Source organism: Eptesicus fuscus, chromosome 10 (genome assembly GCF_027574615.1).
Source record: "Eptesicus fuscus isolate TK198812 chromosome 10, DD_ASM_mEF_20220401, whole genome shotgun sequence".
NCBI lineage: Eukaryota > Metazoa > Chordata > Mammalia > Chiroptera > Vespertilionidae > Eptesicus > Eptesicus fuscus.
In genome coordinates, this window is record NC_072482.1 from 59,888,456 (window position 1) to 59,909,866 (window position 21,411).

Sequence of the window (21,411 nt, forward strand, 5' to 3'; positions counted from 1 at the left end):
CCGGCACGCGCATTCCCACTCACACAGCCACCGCGTTCCTCCACGAATCTGTCTGGAACTCTGGAGAGAAGGGGAAAGGCGTTCTGAGAAAGCTCCCTCTCCCCTCCCCTCCCCTCTCCTCTCGCCATGAAATATAATAATTCATTTTTTTTGTCACAAGCGCAGCACTGTCCTGCTAACGCGCACGCAGAGCCACACTCTCACACTCACACTCACTCGTCGGCTCGCAGAGCGCCTGCATTTTCTTTGGGAGCCGCTGGGAGGTTCATTAATATCATTAGCATTTAACCCCCTCCCTCTCCCTCCCCCCTCCCCGCACATGGCTGACGTCAGACCCCGCCAGGAGTTGGGGGAAAAGCTAAGTGGGCCAGGGACGCCCTATTCCCCTCCCCGCGGCTGCCTGTCAGAGAGCCTCTGCAGATATTACAGGGGACCCAGTCCGCAGCGACTGGCACAAAGTCACGGGGTAATGAACTTCGGGGGCCCCGTGCCGCTGCGAGCGCGGCTCTCCCCGGAAGCCAGGAGCCGGCCGCCCGTTCCTTCGGAGGACTTCCCAGCCATCTAGTGGTCCCACTCGGGGCTCGGGCTGGAGCGGCGCCGAGCCCGTCTGCCCGGAGACTGCGGCTCTTTTCCTTCTTTCCTCGGAAGACCGGCGGTCTGCAAAGAGCTGTCCGCACTCTGCGTGCCTAGCGTAGAGGGAGACGTTGGAGGCTGGGAGACAGGAATGGAGAAAGAGAGGAATTTGGCCCTGTTGGCTCCGTAGGAAGACCGTTTCCGTGCGTCTCCATTTGTGCCCTTCAATACCCCTCTCTCGTTCTCCCTCCTTCCTCTGTCCGCCCCTCCAGTCTCTCCATCTGTCTGTCCACGCGTGTGTCCATATCAGGCAACATCCCCCAAAGCTGCCGTTTTGCAAGAGCCGGGAAGAAACTTAAGGATGCTTGAATTTCCACGGTGGAACGAATTCTGAGCCCCCCGGGGGAGCAGCGCGCGCCCGACGCCCACCTGTCCGGCCCGGGAGCCTCGCAGGCTGGAGGGCGGCTGGAGAGCGGTGGAGCCCGGCGGCGAGGCGGACGCTGTCGGCCGGGACTCGAGCAGCGCCCACCAGCCGCTCCGCCCCGGGACCGCCAGCATGAGCAAGCCGGCCGGATCAACAAGTGGGTACCTTTCGGTCCGCTGCAGGGTCCAGGCGCGGGCGGGCGGGCGGGCGGGGAGGCCTGGGCGATCCTGCCCAGAGCACAGCGACTTGGGAACCCGGGAGAGGTCCTCCATTGGCGCGTGTGTTTGGCCCAGCTGCTTGCAGACCGTGAGTCGGAGCGTTTCGTGGTGAGGGAAGAACCATTTGTTGCCTCTGAACCTCTTGATTCCCCCTCTTTCCGGCAAAGTGGGAAGGTTGCAAACCCCTGCAGCCAGCCCCACCAGTCCCGCGAGTTCCCTCCACTTACCACTCGTCGCCAGGTGCGGGGAGGAGGGGGCGGTGGGGGCGGAACTAGGCCTCGGCCCGGGCGGCAGCTCCAAACTCCCAGCTCCGCGCGGCGCGCAGAAGCAACTCTGCGGAAAGCGGATTTTGAATGGAATGCTTTGCACCCCGTTTCCAGCTATTTCGAATAATCCTGCAAACGGGGAAGCAGGAACCGTTTAAAAGTCACATTTTCCTTAATCCTAAATCCGCATAGGTCACAACTGGGGAATTTGAAGTATGGCGAACCGCTCTAGCAGAGAGAGGACCCCATCCCTAATCCCGTGGACTTTTCGAGCGGGAGCGCCGCCGAGGCCGGAGCGTGCGGCCTGTTCCCTTCGCGCGGTTTTCTCCTGCAAACCTGCTGAGCTGGCGGCGGTCCCCCGCCAGCCCAGCCGAGGCTGACCCCCAGCCGCCCCTGCACCACGGCCTAGTGCAGGGCGAGGCGGACGTTCCAGGGCCTTGGCGGGCACCGAGCCCGCGGAGCCGAGGACAGGCAGGCCCGAGCCCCTGTTGGGCGGGCGCAGGCCCCAATTGCTGGGATCTCCCCGGGCGGGCGTTTCAGTTCCCGCCTTCCGGTGGCCCGGGGCTGCCCTGTCCTGGGCCCAAGGCTGGGGGTGGCCGCTGCTGCAGTCCCCATGTCCCGGAGGTCGGCCCTGGCTGCTGTCACCTGTAGCATATTCGGTGCCCCCTCCTCTCCCCTCCCTTAACCCTCATCATCTTACCGGGAGTCTGAAAGTTGGCAGAGTCCGAGACACTTCTGAGAACTGATAGCGAAGTCCCACGTAAGTGGGGTGCGGTTCCTGCCCATCCCATTCGGGTTGTGTTTTCACTTTGTCCCATTGTTTTGGCGTGGGTGCTGCCCTTTTAACCATTAGAGCAAAATGAACGTGGACAAGAAGAGAAAAGGAGACCTGTTTAGATCTAGGCGGAGGGAAGAGAGAAGGAACCTTAGCCCGCACCGGAGGGCTGGCCTGCTCTGGCCTGGCTGTTGGACCCTCCGGGAAGGAAAGCGAGCTCGTGTTTGTGTGCAGGGTCCCTCTCGGGAGGCACGGAGAGAGACCTTCCCCGTGGCATTCCGGGCCTCACTGCCCAAGCCCAAGCCCCGGGCCCTGCAGGCCTCCTGCTCGCTCACCCGGACAGGCCCCCTCGCCGCCCTCCCTGGAAGTGGGGAGTCTCCGACTCTTGCACCCCGTCGGGGTACAGAGCCGCCAGGGTTGGGGGCATTTGTGAAAGGGGAGGCCTCGGAGGCGCGAGAAGGAGCGGACCAGAAGCCCGCGTGCCAAGGACCGGGACGCGGTGGTCCCTCCAGGCTTTTAGGGGAAAAAAAAGACAGTGTGATCCTCGGGAAAACTTTGGACCTTTCCAACTTTCCGAGAGCCTGAGTTTGGCCACGGAAGCCTTTGCCCCTGCGCAGTTCCAGCCTCCACTTCGGAGGTTTCTCAGGGCGAAGGACCCGCGCCCGCCGCGCCGCTGCAGCTGGGCTGTGCCGGAGCGGAGGCTGCCCGGCCCGCACCCGCACCCGCAGCCCGCAGCCCGCGCCCGGGTCGGCCAGGAGGTCCGCGCAGCGGGGGAGGGCCGGCCGGCCCGGCCTCGAGGTCTGGAGCCCTCGCCTTGCGGCCGGAGAGCAGAGCGCTGTCCGCGGGGAGCCCCGCCTGGGTGGTAACAAGACCCCGGCCAGTCACCCCTGCAGCCCAGACTAACTTCTTTCAACAGCCTCTGATGGTAATTACAGTAATCGAAGCTGCCATATATCTCCAGGCAATTATGATACACAAAAAGCCCTCAGGGGACCCCCTGGCGCGGGAAGTTAAGGACGGTTTTCCAGCCTCAGGCGACCCCCGCTAGCCTCACGTCGGGGCTCGCTCGGTTTATTAAACCGGGAGCTTTGCAACGGGGTCAACCAGCTTGTCTCGTGACCCCAAGTCACCTTAACGTGGCTGAGCAGCGGGGTCTAAGGCGCAGGCCCGCCGGGCCCTGGAATGTTCGCATTCCTCCCTCGGGCGCCCCGCCCCAGGCGGGTAGCCGGTCTCCAATCGGCCCCAGGCCAGGCCAAGGCCGGGCCTCCCCGCAGCCGCCGTGGCCGCGGGGGGGGTGCTGGTCGCGGCGCCCCCGCCCGCGGGAGCCGGGTGCTCCCTCCACCCTTTCGGGGTTCTCTGGGGAGTGTGCCCTGGCCGCCTCAGGGTGGCGAGCAGGGACAAGAACCCCTGCCCTGCCTCTCCTGCGCGCTCATCCGGGCGTCTTCAAAAGGGCCCCGGGGAAGAGGGCAGCGGGGGCGACGGGACCCCGAACGTGGAGCCCAGCGGAGGCAGAGGGCGCGAGTTCTGCACAAGAGGTTGGTTGCAAATGACGGGAACCAAAGGTACTGCCTCCGGACGGCGGGCGGTGCAGCTAAGCGCGAGTCCCTGCTGGGGGGGCCGTGAGCTTCCTTGGGCGCAGGGACCAGACGGAGGGGTGAGGGACCAGCCCCGCCGCGGTCGCCCAGCGCTCTCTCCAGCCCCTCCCCCTGCACAACCTCTCCTCCCACCCTGCGGGAGGAGGGGGGGGTGCCCAGGCGGTGGTCGCCGCGCCGCGCGCCTCCCCGCCGGCCTTTGTCACCACCCGAATTCCCATGCTACTCTTTTTGACGGGTCACTGGTGGCTCTATAGGCAGGTGCTCCGGCGGGGTTGTAATTACCCCGGCCGAGCCTGGTGGTTACCGACCCCCCTCCCCCACGGGCCGCCCGCGCCCTCCCTCCCCTCCCCCTTCCTTCCACCCCGGCCCCCAGCCGCCGCTCCTCCCAGGCCACCGCGTGCGCTGCCCGCCCGCCCGCCTGGACGCGCGGGATCCACCGGCAAGTTCCCACCTCCGACGCCTCAGAGGCGTCCCCACGCCCTCGCCCGCCACCCCCCACCCCCCGCCCCGCCCAGCCATTCTCACCCCGGCCTCTCCCCACCCCGCTGAGCGCTCCAGGGGGCAGCTGGGAAGTTTCCTCCGGCCTCAGGCCGCCCGGGTCCAGACGGGAGGCCTTTGCACGGGCAGCAAAGGAAAATTAAATGTTAAGGAGTTCATTATTACGAACTATCCTTATTACTAAAGTGTGAATTAAGTTAACACTTTATTCAGTGCTCCCCCCTGTTTGTGGGGGGGGGAGGGTTTCTAAGTCCCTATAAACCACTTCAGGCGGGTGGGACCCTTCTCCGTTCTTAGAGAGAAAAATAGCTCCCTCCCCTACGGAATGTTTGAATATTATCCCCTCCTTCACATTCCTTCAGAGTCCGCGGACACCCCAGCCCTGAGGGGATTTCAGAGAAAATTCTCTTCCATCTGCGACTGTGGAAGCCAGTGGACAGGGGTGTGCGGGGGACCGCAGTCTAGACTCAGAGCAATCAGTCAGGCCCTTTAGAACCTCAGCCCGGGACAGCCGGCGGGAAAACGGGGAGGGAGAGACGCACAGAGGACCCCGGGGTGGAAACACGTCTGGGAGGAAGGCGCTGGAGGATGGAGGGGAGGAGGCGCTCCAGGCGCACCTGCCCGGCACCCACACACCTGCCCGGCCCAGTGCTACTTACTTTGGGGGGGAATGTTTTACCTAAAAGAAATGATTTCTCAAAAGCGTCCCAGCAAGCATTTTGAACACCTAGGTAAAGCGAACGTTGGGCAAGGACCCCGACTCTCGTTATCATTAATAATCCCGGTATTAGCATTACAATCATCCTCCCGATCACAGCCACCTCCCGGCGGCGGCGGCTGCGGGAGAACTCGGTGGCCTCCCAGCGGCCGTCCCTCCAGCTCCAGCCGCGTTGGTCGTTCCTCTTTTCCCGGTTTGCGTTTCCCGGGTGTCCCCTCGCGCGCTCCCCGACAACTTTCCCTGTGCGAGGCGGGCGCGGGGGAGGGAGGCGGCCCAACTCCGCGCGGGGCCCGGAGGCCGCGGCGGCCTGGGCCTGCGGCGATCTTTCACGCCGAACGGGCCCCGGCGATTAGAGGAGACCCCAATACATGTAGCGGTGCATGAATAATGCTCATTGTAGGAAACTGACACTTGCTCAAGGGGAAAAAAAAGTTTGACTATAAAATCACTTCATTATTTGCTTTTACCGCAGCCTCGGTGCTAATCCCCTCCGAGGTCAGATTGCTTAGCATCTCCCTCTCCCCTTTCCTCCCGCTCCTCCGCCCGCCTCGCCTGCTCGCCCCTTGCCCCCTTCCCCGTCTTCTCTGCGATTTCAGGCCGCATTTTAGACATCCCCTGTAAAGTGTGCGGCGACCGCAGCTCGGGCAAACACTACGGGGTCTACGCCTGCGACGGCTGCTCGGGGTTCTTCAAACGGAGCATCCGCAGGAACAGGACGTACGTCTGCAAATCTGGAAACCAGGTACCTGAGCCAGGCTGCGTCGCTCAGCTCCCCTCCGCTGCCCACCCCTCCTTTGTTTGTGCCCCAGGACGGCTCTGCGCAGGGGGGCCCAGACCTGGACTTCTCCGGTTCTCTCTCGCTCCAGACTCAACTCTTTGAGGCCCTTTCCCTTGGGCAAGGCAGGGCAGAAGCGGTGTGTGTGGGGGTGGGGGGTGGGAGGGACAGTGGAGGGTAAGGGAAGACTGGTGAGTTTGCAGTAGGAAGTCTGAAATCCCAGCGTCCCGCCTCCCCACCCCCAAACACTTGAATCCTCTAACATTTTGACATTGGGTGAGGCCCTCTCCTAGTGGCGCTCAAGCCAGCCCAGGGGACCTAAGGGACTTAAACATCTAAACCTCAAATGTGAGCGGGAGAAAGGGCTACGTGGCGCTGTCTGTCCGCCACACCCACCCCTAGCAGCGCCATGCCTTCGCCACAGCCTGGGATGGCAGAGGTTAAGGGCACAGGGCACCCTACTCAAGGTTGAGACTCAAAGTGAGTGTGAGCCACTGGGACAGAGAGGATGTGTTCTGTGAAAGGCTGTGCCCTTCACCTCTCCTGACTCTGGCTGAGCCTTGTCAGGAAAGGGCTGAGGGAGCAGGAGAGAAGGCTCCCGAGGAAGGAGTAAGCGGGACCTTCTCCCAGGTTCCCGCGTCTCCTCTGTCTCTGCTTCGATGTGCCTGGTTGGTGTGTTTGGGTCTTGGGCAGGCTGAACTGTCTCAAAGAAACAGGATGGGCATGGACTGAGTGTGAGCCAAAGCTGCCAGGAAGAGCGACTAGAACCCCCTGCCTCATTTCCAGCCCAGCAACAGGCTTATTCCAACCCAGGGGACCAGCCTTTTGGTCCCACACTTTGCCCTCTCCGCAGCCAGGCACACAGACCCTCCAGCACGGAGCCACCACCTTGGCTCCCCAAAAGACCCTGGAGAGTGTCTTAGTCAGAAGTCGTCCTTTGGTGGCCAAACCGGTAAAACGTTTTCACTAATTAATATCTATGGATAACGACGACACACATATATACATCCACATATGTGGTTTGGTGCCAGTCGGTTAATCTTTTTCTGAAGCCATGTCTGCTTATATCAGGTTCTGGTAGGTTTGGGTTATCAACAAACACAAGACGGCATCTGTATTTGGATAAGTTACTTGGAACTCTCCTGCCCTGTTCTTGTTTTATTGGGTTCACAGCTCTGTCTCAGTTTCTAGCTTCACCATATGGACACATCACATTATACACACACAGCACTGGAGCCCAGTGGCTCCACAGGAATGTGGGATTGCTGCGGGTTGCCAGACTCGAGCAAGTTTCTGCTTAAATTGTCTTTTACTTTTACGCAACGCACAGATTTGGGCAATCAAAATCTCAGATGTTAATGCCTGATATTTTCAAAGGGGTTGGCTATCAACCCGCTGATGTCAGTCCAAGTATTTGTAAAGGAGCGATAATGGACTCATCAGGCTCCGTGGATGTCTCCTTGCAGAGAGAATAAATGCACTCATCCTTCTCCCCGGGCTCCAGATATTTATACACATATGATCTGATTTGAAGACACTCTTAAAAACTAATGAAGGCTTCCATTTTGCATTAACATGTTAACAGAATACATTTGGGGAATAACATTTGATGATAGGCATATGATTGCATTTAATAATAACTTCTTTAAGCCTATTTACATTAAGCTATTACACTGGCCAGCAAAGATGCTCTGAAGAATTCACTTAGGAACCAAAAATAAAATTTCCTTTCTCTCTTTTATTCTAAGATTAGGTAAATAATATTTCAACTTATTATTAACAGCAATGAGGACCTTTAGAAATTGTTACAACCCCCAGCCCTGTATTTATTTTAAAAAATCAACATTTTTAAATCAGAGGGGTGTGATCTTATAAAACTGTGTTTTCTAATGTGTAATTATTCCCCAGGGATATTTTAGAAAATGTACTTACTCCAACTTCAACGTATATAACATTTTGGTATTATGAAGCAAAATAAAAATACATTTACTTTATTCTTTTTCTTCTCATTGCAAATCTAACAGTAGCAACTCATATAAACACCAGAGAGCACCAAACTTATGTATTTTCTGTATATAATATATATGTGACTCTTTATATAGCTATGTATGTGTTTCCTCAGTAATAACACCAAATACTGAATGAATTCCATAAGAAAATTTCTCTGTAAATTTCCTCTTTTAATGGCCAACATTTCCCCATAAAAATGCATTAGATAAAATATTTATTTCCTCACGTGTCCCTGATAAATATTTCTAAGTCAGCAATTACCTCTTTTTCTCAGTTATCACACTAATAGTCTCAACCCATGTTATCATTTTGTCAGACAGTTTATTACATTATCTTCCTGGCCATCTTTACATGGAGAGCATTTTTAGATTTTGCCCAGGCCTTGGTCTCTTCCCTTCTCACCCTTTCCTCTGGGGGCTCTGCCCTCCTAACCACTCTGGCTTCCGCCTCAACACACTTGAGAATGACTATGTGTCCGTGAATCTGAGCTGAGACAAGGCTTTAAGATAACTCTCACCATGCTGCTTATAAGGAGGACTTTCAGCACAAAGGAAAGAGAGAAAACAGGAGAGTAGAGGATACATGGGAGACATTTATCTGACAAATACATGGGCTCACCCAGAAAGTGAAAGAGAGAGGAAGACTAAGACCCTAGGTGGAAAGATAACTAGTGGAAGGGGGCCATGGCAGGGATCCTTCCAGGCCAGCCCCCTCCCAAAGGGGTGCCCAGGCCTCCTCCTATGGGGCCAGGTCGCTGTCTTGGGTCCTGAAAAAGCCGCACCCCAGTTTCTCCACTCACGGAAGTTCCCTCGGGAGCTTCTCCTCCCAGCACAGCAGAGTCTGGCACACCAGGCGCTGTGGCCCTTCGCCTGCTTGGAGAAGGATTTTCCGACTTGAGCACTTTCACAGAGTCATGAACTGGTCCTCTTGAAGTAGCCCCGGGAAGCCCAGCCCTTTCTTTACCTGGCCCTGCTGGTGCCCAAGGACTCACTGCTTCCCGGACCCAGGTGTAGGTGGCAGGTTCTGTTTCCCCAGCCAGCGCCGGCTTTGCGTCACCATCTGAAGGCCCACGGGCCGCTGACGGCCTGCGCTCTGTTCCAGGGAGGCTGCCCCGTGGACAAGACGCACAGAAACCAGTGCAGGGCATGTCGGCTCAAGAAGTGTTTGGAAGTCAACATGAACAAAGATGGTAATCAGTACACCTTTTTGCTCTAACAACGTTGATTGATAAGTAAAATATATGTTCAGAAAATACATAGTACTCCTAGGCATGCCAACCGTCTCCCCAGCACTTCTTTCTAGATGCTGGGAATTGGCCTCAGGCTTTCAGTCATATCCTTCCTGATCTCTTAGCATGAGCCCCATCCCGACCCCCTTGAACTTCCTAGAGCAAGGCCCATGCCCACATTGGAAACCTGTGCTCCACAGTCACCCCCAAGAAGGCAGCGTTCCTGGGGACCCCACTCTGCTGAGAACACGCGGTATTTCCTGCCTCTCATCTTAATTCCTCAGTTCACCCTCCTTACAGCCCTTTCGTGGCCACTCCCAAACCTGTCAGCCTCCTGCAGGATCTCACAGTCTGGATAGTCTTTGTGGGAGGAGGAGATCAGGACAGAGACAGGAGCACAGGGAATTTTGAGTCCCTGTTTGCAAATTCAACAGGATTCCGAATTTGGCACGGCCAGTGGTGATCTGGGCTTCTCCAGAGCTTTCCCTTGGTCTTACAGAAAGGGCTGGAGAGGTTGGGGGAGGCCTGTGGGTGCCTCGGACACCAACTCCCAGAAGGCTCTTACACATGCACAGCAAGAACTAGGATTCTGGGTGCCAGGTGGGGGCCTGGCAGGGGTGCACCAGGCCGGGGCAAAGCAGGGGGGTGAGGTGGGGTGGTCATGGCCTGGAGGGAGGAATGGGGCCTCAGTACGGGGTGCGGAGTGGGCTTGGCTTTGTCGGCCCAGGTGTCAGCGCTAGGAGGCACAGCAGCTTATTGGGGAGAGCGCTTTCCTCCCCCCCTGTACCCCCCTGCTCCCCAAGCAGGAGAGCGAGTCCAACCTGATGAACTTGTGTATTGACAAGTTGTCAAGTTAGGCGAAAGGAAGATTGCCCTGAATTAATTTGTTTGTTTAAGCTGTTGGTGGTAATTGTCACGTCTCCCTGCCTTCCTCCAGCACACTCCGAGGGAGGTGGGCTCCCCCTGTCCCATCCCCCAGGGTCCCAGGGCTCAGGGCCTCTGCGTCTGTGGCCCTCTCTGACTTTGCTGTGTGTGTGGGGGGGGGGGGGGGAGGGTGGCGGTGGGGGGAGCCATCCTAGGGCCAAGCGGGGAAAGTCTGTGCAGAGACTAGTTGCAGAGGGAAGGGGGAAGGCGGATCCCTAGCTATCCCCTCCCAGAGGGCTCTCACGGACAGAGAACACCTGGTCTTGCTTGAGGCATGTCCTTGACCTGATACTTGGTGCCCGGCTCCTCTAACCCATACAGCGTGGCTGCTAGCCCACCTCAGAGCGCCCCCACATTCCAGGTGACCTTGCCTGCCCTGCCCTGCCCTGGCGGGTGGCCCTGCAGGGCAGCCGTGGCTGTGTGTCTCCCAGACTCTGACCCGGGGCCTGTGTCCGTCTGTCTCTGCAGCTGTGCAGCACGAACGGGGCCCTCGGACGTCCACCATCCGCAAGCAGGTGGCCCTCTACTTCCGTGGACACAAGGAGGAGAACGGGGCGGCCGCGCACTTCCCCGCGGCAGCGCTGCCCGCCCCGGCCTTCTTCACCACCGTCACGCAGCTGGAGCCGCACGGCCTGGAGCTGGCCACGGTGTCCGCCACGCCCGAGCGGCAGACCCTCGTGAGCCTGGCTCAGCCCACGCCCAAGGTCAGGGGCCTTGCGGGGAGTCCCGGGAAGAGTGGAGGGAGGACACAGGGGCACCCAGTCCTTCTGAACTGGAACGGGGACAGGCAAAAGACGGGGCGACCTCTCGGGATACCGGCAGAGCCCTGCAGGGAGCTCTGGGCCTGTTGCTCTTCTCCCTGGAGCCACTGGAGTGTGCAGTCCAGTCACTCTCTGAGTTGCTACAAACGTGGACTCCCGGGCACCCTCTCCTCCCCCCCCCCCCCTCCCACCCCAGAGGCCCTTTCAGCGCGTTTGATGTAGGGCGGGGGAGGGAGACTGCACCTTTGGAAAAGGCCCTGGTACAGGAGCCCAGTCTGAGCCCAGCAGGCCGCCTAGGAAGTCCCCTGCAGGTCCGAAGAGTGGACATTGGTTTTGAGAAGGAGGAGAAGAGTCCTTGAGTTGCAAGTATCAGGGGTCTATTCTCTTGGGCAAAGCTGTGGGTCTCTAACCTAAGAGAGGAGAGTGGAACTCACCCGGTTGGACAGTTTGGGGACCCTGACATCATTTCCCAGTCTCCTCTCCCTCACTCTCTTCTGAGCCTCAGGGATTGCTTTACACCAGGCCCTCTACTGGCAGGGACACAGCCAGAACCACCTCGAAAGGCTGCCGCCTAGGGACTACCCTTCAGGCTTCCAGCTGGTACCTACCCACAGCTCCCACTCCAGGCCAAGACGGGATCTGGCTCTCCCCCAGAGGAGGGCCAGCTGCAGCCCCACACTGCAGGGAAGCCAACACCTGGGCACACACGCACGCACAATATTTAATATTGCTTCCTTACCCTTGATGTGTATAATAAGCTTGGGAAAGTAGTGTTATGAATATGTTGTCAGTTATGAATGGGAATGCTCTGTGAATGATTAAGATGTCTAATTGAAATATTTCCATAATATACTAATCCTTTCTAAAAATACTCATATGCATATTTGTGTTTGGGATGCCTATTAATTTGTACTTTTTTTCACATCTATTTTTATGTACACAAATGTGAGCAGCTCTTATCTAAATTGGGAGACAGGCCTGGCACTTGGCTCAGCCCAAGGAAAATTTGCTGCAGGGGATAAAAAGCCAGATGCCCCTCTGGAAGGAACAGGCCCACGCAGTGGAAATGGGTCTCCCCCAACAATTTCCCAAACTCGTTTGGTTTTTATGCCCTTATGGCAACTGCCCATTTAAGCAGAACACCCGAATTCCTATCTCCTTCTCTGTTCTGATTAGAAAATTAAAAAGTTGGCTCTTCTGGCAAAGCCGTGGTTTCCTCACTCCCTGGTCTCTCTGTTTCTTCCCCACCCAGTACCCCCATGAAGTGAATGGGACCCCCATGTATCTCTATGAAGTGGCCACAGAGTCAGTGTGTGAATCAGCTGCCAGGCTTCTCTTTATGAGCATCAAGTGGGCTAAGAGTGTACCAGCTTTCTCCACCCTGTCTTTGCAAGACCAGGTATGACCAAGGGGGCACAGAGGTCTTGAGGGAAGGAAGCTGGGAAGAAGCAACAGGAGTCAGCCTTATGGAACTGTAGGTTACCCGGATAAATCACCAAGGTCAGGCATCAGTTCTTAACAGCAAGGAGGAAGCTATCTTTGCTAGCTTCTTTCTACGGGTTCAGAATATCTAGCTATGGATCTGCCTAAGAAATGTAATTATGTTAATTTGGAAACTTCAGATCTGGTTCATGAAAAACAAACAAGGGCATTATTATTTTTTAGTTTAATTGAAACTTCAAATTTAATCACACATTCTTAATGACTTTTTAAAAATTGTTAATAAAAACCGTGCTTTCTTAGAACACTGGAACTGAGAGAAATAGAAGAGTATTCTCCTCTAAGGTTTTTGGAGCTCGTCTCACTGTTCTATATGCTCAGCTTTGTGTTTTCCATCGTGATAGAGTTGGGGCCACTCATTTATCAGCATATAAGATTCAAGGGTGTGTTGCCGGCTAAGTTCTCTCTGGATTCTTTAAGTCTTTTAGAGATTTTGTAAACAAATGGGCATTGTGCAGAATTCTGTGGTTGTAAATGATATTCTGAGGCAATAAAAGTTTGTGCTGCTAAAAACTGCATTGTACCAAAACCCAGAAATTTTGTTGTTAGGAGCATCAGAAATGGCCTCTGCCAGAATTTTCCTAAACTTAAGGGAAAGGAAGAGAATGAAGTGTTCACAACCTTGGCTGTTACCAGTGCATTCTTGGGAATTAATGACAAATTTCCCAAAAGGCTAATAAGTAGCTCTAAAAGCAAAGGATTTATTTCTTTAATTCATTTTATACCTAATTAAGGAATAATAGGGCCCCTTAATATGAAGTACATTTCCTACAGAAAGACCTGGCAATGTGCTAAAGACATTTAATCTTCTAGCATGGAATGTTCTTTTTTTTCATGACCTGGACTTTCAGACACGGCCAGAATTCGATACTGTTTACCTTGCATTTTTTAAATATTCTTTTTTGTACTTAATGTAATAAAAATAAAGCATTTTGAAAATTCAACCTTTTGATTTTGGTTACAAGCCTTCAAAATTTAGCTCTTAGTTTCTGAAAGGAAATCCTTTCATATAAATCATCCAGAATTGGCTGAATTTTTATAGATTTTTCAAAAAACAGATTTTTCAAGATGATTAAGTTCTATCTTTGACCTGGTTAGCTGGTTGGCTCTAATCATTTGCCGTGTGTGTGTGTGTGTGTGTGTGTGTGTGTGTGTGTGTGTGTGTGTATGTGAGAGAGAGAGAGAGAGAGAGAGAGAGAGAGAGAGAGAGAGAATTGGTTATTTTTTCTCTCAAAACAAGTATTTGTAGACTCTTTAATTCAAACAAAATTTATTTACTGTCTGCTACTCAGCCCTTCTATGGAAACCCTTCAACAACTAGCAAACTGCAGTGAAGTGGAATCCAGTATATTCATTTGGAAAAGGAGCCAGATTTTCATTTTAAATATTCAGTAGCACATTTTATTAGAATGAAAATGACAAGCACCTTGATGCTGTCCACTTATGAGTCTCAGAAAAATCAGTCAGTGAGATGAGGTAAACTCAGTAAAGCCCGATTAACATAATTACACCCTGATTTCCCTGCATGCCTCTTGGGAATTAGTGAGATCTCTCTCTCTCTCTCTCTCTCTCTCTCTCTCTCTCTCTCTCTCTCTCTCTCTCTCTCTCCCTGTCTTCTCTCTCTCCCCCTATACCCACCAGGACAATGAGGACCCAGATTTGCAAGCTTACTCTGGAATCTTCAACCCTGATAATATCAGCGTTTTATAGGAGGGGTATCCACCTGCTGAGCTGCTGGTGGCATTTCATTGAGCCTGGGTCTCTGGGAGAAGTTTCTAGGTGTTTAGAAACAAATAGATGGGAGGACCAGAAGGGTAAACCCTTTCCTAAGGGAAGCAAACTTTGGAGGATTAGAATGGCTGACTCTCAAATGCCTGTGCTTTATCTATAGGCACCTTTTGAAAAAGGAAAACAAGGGAAAGATAAAAATATTCAGAGGAAAAATTACCAAGACAAGCATTTAAAACACTTTTTTAAAATAATGGAAATTTACATATTGAAATTGTTTATAAATTTATAAATTACACGCTATATTATATTATACATCTATTGTATGACAGCTGATGCTTTTGGAAGATGCTTGGAGAGAACTGTTTGTTCTAGGAATAGCACAATGGGCCATTCCGGTTGATGCTAACACTCTACTGGCTGTATCTGGTAAGAATTGCACAATTTAATGACTTTGTTGTAGAAATTACCATAAAAATACATTACTGAAAAAAGAACAACATGTAAAGAATAACAAATTCCCACTGAACAATAGAGTATACCTGTCATTTATAAATCTATATTTAAATGCAAATAATGTTGTTTTGTTGTATTCATGACTGCTTGCATTGTTATTTAAATGCAAATTACTGTGTTTGTTATCATCCAAGAGACGATTTTATATTAACTTTCATACAATATAGCCAGTGTACATGGAATCAGATATCTTAGAATGACAATTGAAAAGATATTGATATGCAGGATTTTGTCAAAAATCAATATTAAATTATGAAAATGCCTTCATATTATAGCATTTATTCCATGTTTTAATTCTAGGCATGAATGGTGACAACACAGATTCCCAGAAGCTGAACAAGATTATATCTGAAATACAGGCTTTACAAGAGGTGGTGGCTCGGTTTAGACAACTCCGGTTAGATGCTACTGAATTTGCCTGTCTGAAATGCATCGTCACTTTCAAAGCTGGTAAGTAGACACAAACCCCTGTCTCTTCTCCTCCCCCACTTTTGCCACATCACTAATTCAGCCACCTCAAATTCCAGATTTACCTTTGCAAAAACCAGTGATAGTTTTGAATGGTGCTGAGACTCTTAGTCTAGCCTCATTTCCATAGCCATTGGGACTTGAGCATTCTCCTGCTGGCTATTCACTTCAGAGAGGAGATTTCACACCTGCATTTCCTGTGCTGTCTATCACAGTTTCCTGGTCTTCATTTCTAGTTCCTACACATAGTGGTTCTGAACTGAGAAGTTTCCGGAATGCTGCTGCCATTGCAGCTCTTCAAGACGAGGCTCAGCTAACTCTCAACAGCTACATCCATACCAGGTGACTCTTGTTTGCCCTGAAGGTGTCCTTAAGAATGTTGTTCCCATGGTGAATGTGTGAGCAGGGGGTAATAAGCCAGTTCAAACTTTCTGACTAATTATTCTGTTGCCAGCCAATAAAGTTACTTAGAATTATGTGCTCACCTATATCACATGGTGGGTGAGAGGAGCAAATAAAATTAGATTAGCAATTAGATTGCCAGATGCCTTGCAGCTGACCTGGTTGAACAAGTTAATCCATCATAATAGTTGAACACCTTTGTATGAATGGACCCAGATGTGGGAAAGGTAACAATGAAGGCCAAGTGTTATAGTGGATAGAGCAGAGAGTAGTGAAGTCATCCTCTGAAAAAGGGCAAGTGCCTTTCTTTGGATGCCAATCCCAAATAGAAGGACCAGAGAACTTTCTAGAGAGGCCATCTGTACCCCCATCATAACTGCTGATTGATAGCTGTTGAGTTACTTGGAGTCATTGCACCCACCAGGTTATGTCTGGCCAAGCAGGGCCCATTGGCAGAGCTGCTCTTGTCTATTTGTAGAAACTCTCAGTCACCGGGGCTTCAGCAGTCCTCCTCCTGGCCCACCGATGGGGAAGTCCTCCAGGAGGTATAGACCTTTCTGCTTCCATTTTCAGAGGGAAAAAGCAGGACTTTAAAGAGCTGTGGAGCCTGCTAGGTCTGTGGCGGATGTGAGGTTAGAACAGAGTTGCTATTCTTGTTTATTCTCTAGGCTGGCTTATTTGTTTGTTTGTTTGTTTGTTTGTGGTTATTAGGGCCAAATGATTGCTATGGAGAGAGAATGTGACTTTTAGGGTTGGAGGGAGGAAAGGGGCGGAGAGAGAGAGAACGAGAAAGCTAGCTTGGTCTTAACGGGAAGCCCATGGAAGCCTGTCTCTATCATCTCAATATCACCACAGACACTGAGCTGGAATAACTTAATCAGATGAATGGAGACTGTTAATGCCTCCCTTATACTGTATCGGTTTGGAGTAATACCACTTCTGCTAGGATCTTCTTATTTTTATTACAAATCCTCTGTTGAATTCTATTGAATAAAACTGTTCCCTGTCCATGGAATATCACTGAAACTGTGTTGTGTGCTGGTGCAATGTGTATATGTTTTTCTAAATTAAAGTGCCGTGGTTTTTTAAATTTAAAATCCATGTTAAATTTCAATATGTATATAATAGGCACTGAATATATGTTCAAAATTATTGAATGAAGCAGTACATAATTTCCCCACTAAAAATTAATTTGTATATTAGAACTGACCTCTGACATTTAGAGCCATTAAGGTTTAAAGAACATCAAACCAAGAAGAATATGATATCAGTCCAGCCTTCGCTAGTGAGCACTGTGGGGCACCAGAGAATAAGACACTGTCCCTTATTGGTGCATGAAGTAGGTAGAAGTATTACTCCAGTTCAGACCAGAGAAGACAGAAAAGCAGAGTGGGGAGTGGGAGACACAAATTCTAGTTGGGGGAGGCGGAGTGAGGGAGAACCTGGAAAGGCTGATGGATGGAGGGGACCACACAGGAGCTAGTGTCCTTGAATGGCAGGGATGAGGGGTGCTCCTTAGAGCTGGTAGAGGGAGGTGTCAGAGAGGTGACTAAGGAGAATCTGAGAGAGAGAAAGCCTGAGAAAATTAAACCACAAATTAACAAAAGTCTATTTTAAAGAAATGGCAAGTACACTACTTCTCCCTCACCCTCAAAACAAGGAAATTATTCATGGAAGGAACTCATCTGCTTTGACATAGAATTCTTGTTTCATGCTATCTGCCACAGCTATAATTTAATATATTAAGATCTATACTCATGCATGTGACAAAACTGACTATGCCTTATTTCTTAGCTCCTTCAAATCAGGATCATTCTCCTCTAGCACTTTCCTGTCTAGAAAAATAAAATCTGAAATCAAAATGAAAAGTTAACATAGCAAACAACTAATAGTCAACATTGCAAACTGAGCTCATTGTTATAGCTGTGTGAGCTATTTCTCTAATTATGTGTTATATAAGGAGAAGGCTTGGAATTGGCATTTCACACAAACCATATGTTATCATTGAAGATCAAATACATGGATCTCTGACAGGCTCAAAACACTTACACCTGAGTGAAAACTTACAGTTATTTTTACTAATGGATGAAACCAGGGTCATAGCTATTCTAAAATATTAATTTTGAGGAGTCAGACACATGCTCTCTCTGTGTCTCTGTGTCTCTCTCACACGCACATATACCAGTGGTTCTCAACCTTTCTAATGCCGCGACCCTTTAATACAGTTCCTCATGCTGTGGTGACCCCCAATCATAAAACATATACACATTGCACCAGACCATCTGTGTTTTCCGATGGTCTTAGGCGACCCTGCTAGCGGTTGAGAACCGCTGCTGTAGAGCCTAAGACCATCGGAAAACACAGATATTTACATTACGATTCATTAACAGTAGCAAAATTACAGTTATGAAGTAGCAGCGAAAATAATTTTATGGTTGGGGGTCACCACAACCTGAGGAACTGTATGTATTAAAGGGTCGCGGCATTAGAAAGGTTGAGAACCACTGACATATACACACTTGGTTATTATTTCTTGGTAGTACCGTACTTCACATATAATAGACAATTCTTGTTGACTGACTAACCAACCCCTTCTTAACTAGAGAATAAAATAAGTGGGTGAGAATGTATTATTTATTTACCAAAAATCAAGAATTGTCTATGGATTCTCCAAAATCCATCCTTTTTCAAAGTAATCACTTCCCCCAGTGGTTCCTCACACTGGAACCTTCTAGCACATTAGGTCGATGCGGCAGACATGGTAGAGGCTCAGCTGTGTCCCACCCATTGCAGCTTCTCTCGCCTCTGCCCGATCCTGGGACAGGAAACAGAGCTATTGACAAGAGTAAGTGGCCAAGGTGAAAGGGAGACCTGGGTCTTGGGATTTCTTTCCAGGAAACGTAGGAGAAACTTTTAGCAAGGAGAGCAAGTGGTGGGATTTAGGCCTTTAAGAAAATGCAGATAAACGCCACCATTTCCATACTGCAATTAATCAATGTGGGATGGTGATCCCCGTCCATGGGTGCTCAGGAAGCTGGGTAGTCAAAGGATCAAATGAGGCTCTCAGAGGCGCAGAATGAATGATCAGCCTCGTATCAGGTTGAAGAGAGGGACTTTCATGTCTCAAAGCCAGGAGACAAGCGGGATGGTTGCTGTCCTGGATCTTATTTGCAGGCTGGGGTTATTGGGCAGTTAAACTCCGTGTTCAGCCACCTGACTCCTGGGAAGGAATTTTGATGTCTGTCAGTTCCTAGCACTTTGTGGCTATTAGTTGAGCCTGGCTCAATCACAGGTTGTGACCCCAGACCTCAGTCTTTTAGGTGGTTTGTTTCAGTGGCAGGAGTCCTCCCTGGGGAGTATATGGATACCTGATTCCAAGCAACTGACTAAAGAAGCATCAGGGCTACTGTGAGAAGGTGGCTTATAGGCATCTGAAGGCAGTAGAAAATGAAACTTGCACATCTGAACACAGATGTATGTTGGACATTAAGAAAGGAAATTGTTAAGCAATTTCTCACATCTTTAATTACATGTCAATTTCATTGACATGAAAGTTGGGTGGCACTGCCACCCAACAGAACTTCGCCTTCAATTTGCAGTGTAATAAGGATGGAATTATTCCTGAAAGTGACTAAGTATAATGCCTGAATAATAATTTGGAGAATTTCCTAGAAAAGGAATCCATTTTATTTGAGGGAAATTGCCTTGCAAAGGAAGAAACCTTCACAATCAGAAAACATGGATACTACCACCATCTACTGCACTAACACCCTTATATTTATTAACTAGCCTAAACTTAGTACCTTGTTTCTTCATTTTTTTCCCTCCAAACAAAATGCAACCCCTTTGCTAATGTTGAGACAGTCACCATGTGATTTTGACATCATGTGTGTTCTCCAGGCCTGGACACTTCTGCCTGTAGAACCAGGACCATAAGTAGGGCCTGAGTCCCAGACTCGGCTGCAGGGGCAGTGTGCTATTCACGAGGCCCAGTCAGGAAACTATGCTGGAAATGGTGTGTGCTTAAGTATGAGCTATTAATTCACAGTGGTAATGAATCTGACCTTGCTTTCACGGCTCCTCCTATTCCAGATATCCCACTCAACCCTGTCGCTTTGGAAAGCTTCTGTTGCTTTTGCCAGCTTTACGTTCTATTAGCCCATCAACCATAGAAGAAGTGTTTTTCAAAAAAACCATCGGCAATGTACCAATTACAAGACTGCTTTCAGATATGTACAAATCCAGTGATATCTAAGCTCTTAAAGTTCCCACTTTTCAGTATGGGATAGTCTCTGATGAACTTCTACCCACGGAGAACAAGCTTCAACTAACCAACCCTTCGGGAAGCATATGTCTGGGGGTGTGGAGCCTTCAGGAGAAAACATCCATGGATACAACAGTTGCAAGTAACTCTGACCTGCTGCTGCCTCATCCAGGGCAGGGCAGCCCAGAAGGACCAGATGCATAGAGAACTCACAGCTGCCATGCCCTGGGAGGGCACAAATGGAGGGTTGCCACAGGCCATGCCACTCTGCCTCTCACCTGGAAGATCCGTCTGAACTATCAAACACTGAAACATGAGTAGAACTTCCTTTTCATTTTTAGTGTATAAAATTGGGTAACCAAATATAGCTCTGTGTATAACACCATGCAGCAGCCTTGAGAACTATCTTATGAACTAGACTTTATTGTAAAAACAATGGTTAGGTTTAAAATAAAAAGTTTTATCAAAAGTTTCCCATCTATTGTAATACATCATTAAGTGGCCTTCAGAACTGAGTTAATAAGTGAAAGGTAGCTTATGCCGTGAGATTTGCTTTTTCTCTATCTTTTTTTTCCTTTCTCTTTCTTTTCTTCTTCTTTTTAATACCATAGGCCAGGCAACCTTGTCAAAGGATTGGTGGACAAAAATAAAATTCTCACCAGAACTTCAGTTTGAATAACATCTCAAAAATAGAAGAGCTTTACTAAAAGAACAAAAGTCGAGGGAGGAAGACTAAAAACAGCAAAACCAAATAAGGCGGAGGTGAAAGATTGAGGCAGATTGCTGTCCCATTAAAATAGTGCTGAAACCAAAGGCAATGAGGGTCCAAGCTGGTGTTTCAGTGAGTCACATCAGACAGGAAACCAACACAGACGTGATGTTGAATGGAACTTCAAAGAGATGAGCACTAAGAGGTTTCTCGGTTGATCCACTGCTAACAGCTTGAGACTCTTAAATGCCTTTCAGAAAACTGGTTTCTAGTAAAGCCTTGAATGTGTGCGTGCGCGTGCACACACCCACACACACACACCATTCTACATTGTAAGCTGCTCCTTTGGTATGAATCTATACTTATGAAAATGTAGAAACAAACATTTTAAAATAGCTGCTGTACTTTTCACATTTTGATTTAGTAGTTTCTAGCACTGAGGAAAACTATTCAGCACTTGGACTATCATAGGTTGAGTAAAACTTTTCTTGTACAAAGTGAATTAACTGATTTGTGAAGTTAAAAGGTTGTACTTCATTGTATTTACAAAGAATAAAAATATATTGAATCTAAATGAATTTGAACTCTGCCTGGTTTCTTAGCCTCCTGCCCTGGCTGGTTCTCACCCACCAGATACAAGGTGGTGGCAGCAGCTGGTATAAAAATTGAAGCTCAGAGCACTCCAGCCTGAAGAACTGAACTACAAAGGCAATTTCCTTTTTACAGTGAATCCCATTTGTAAAATGATGAATAAAGAAATAAAACAAGATTCCATTCTCTGCAGCTCTCAAATATAATTGCATCTGTTAGAAAAATTGCTGTGTGAGGAAGAAAGAGGACGATTAACAGAGTCTTCATTCACTTACTCCTCTGTTTCTAACTCTCTTGCCAACATCTCAATCCTAACCAGGAACTTAAAATCATTTAATGATAAAAAAGATAAAGTGTGAAGAACTTTATTGGGGAGTAAGATGTAGAAGGAGCAGTAGAACGTGCATTCAGATGTTTCCAGGAAATCTCAGGGCACTGGCCCCACAGCCAGAGGTAGGTAGTGGAAGT

General features: G+C 50.0%; 1 protein-coding gene across 1 annotated transcript; it reads left to right on the plus strand.

The window, feature by feature from the left end:
- The first annotated feature begins 1,129 nt into the window (after positions 1–1,129).
- NR2E1 (nuclear receptor subfamily 2 group E member 1) lies at positions 1,130–19,634 on the plus strand. Its single transcript, XM_008156309.3, has 9 exons — positions 1,130–1,154; positions 5,664–5,809; positions 8,954–9,041; positions 10,473–10,708; positions 12,018–12,164; positions 14,326–14,422; positions 14,810–14,959; positions 15,214–15,319; positions 19,472–19,634. The coding sequence occupies exons 1-9, from the start codon at positions 1,130–1,132 to the stop codon at positions 19,632–19,634; spliced, it is 1,158 nt and encodes a 385-aa protein (XP_008154531.1).
- The last annotated feature ends 1,777 nt before the right edge of the window (positions 19,635–21,411 follow it).

Bases quoted from the DNA above. Each gene is read 5' to 3' on its own strand.
- NR2E1 (XM_008156309.3), top strand. From the start codon at position 1,130: ATGAGCAAGCCGGCCGGATCAACAA. The intron at 1,155-5,663 runs GTGGGTACCTTT...CTGCGATTTCAG, and splicing joins CAAGCCGGCCGGATCAACAA to GCCGCATTTTAGACATCCCC. The intron at 5,810-8,953 runs GTACCTGAGCCA...GCTCTGTTCCAG, and splicing joins TCTGCAAATCTGGAAACCAG to GGAGGCTGCCCCGTGGACAA.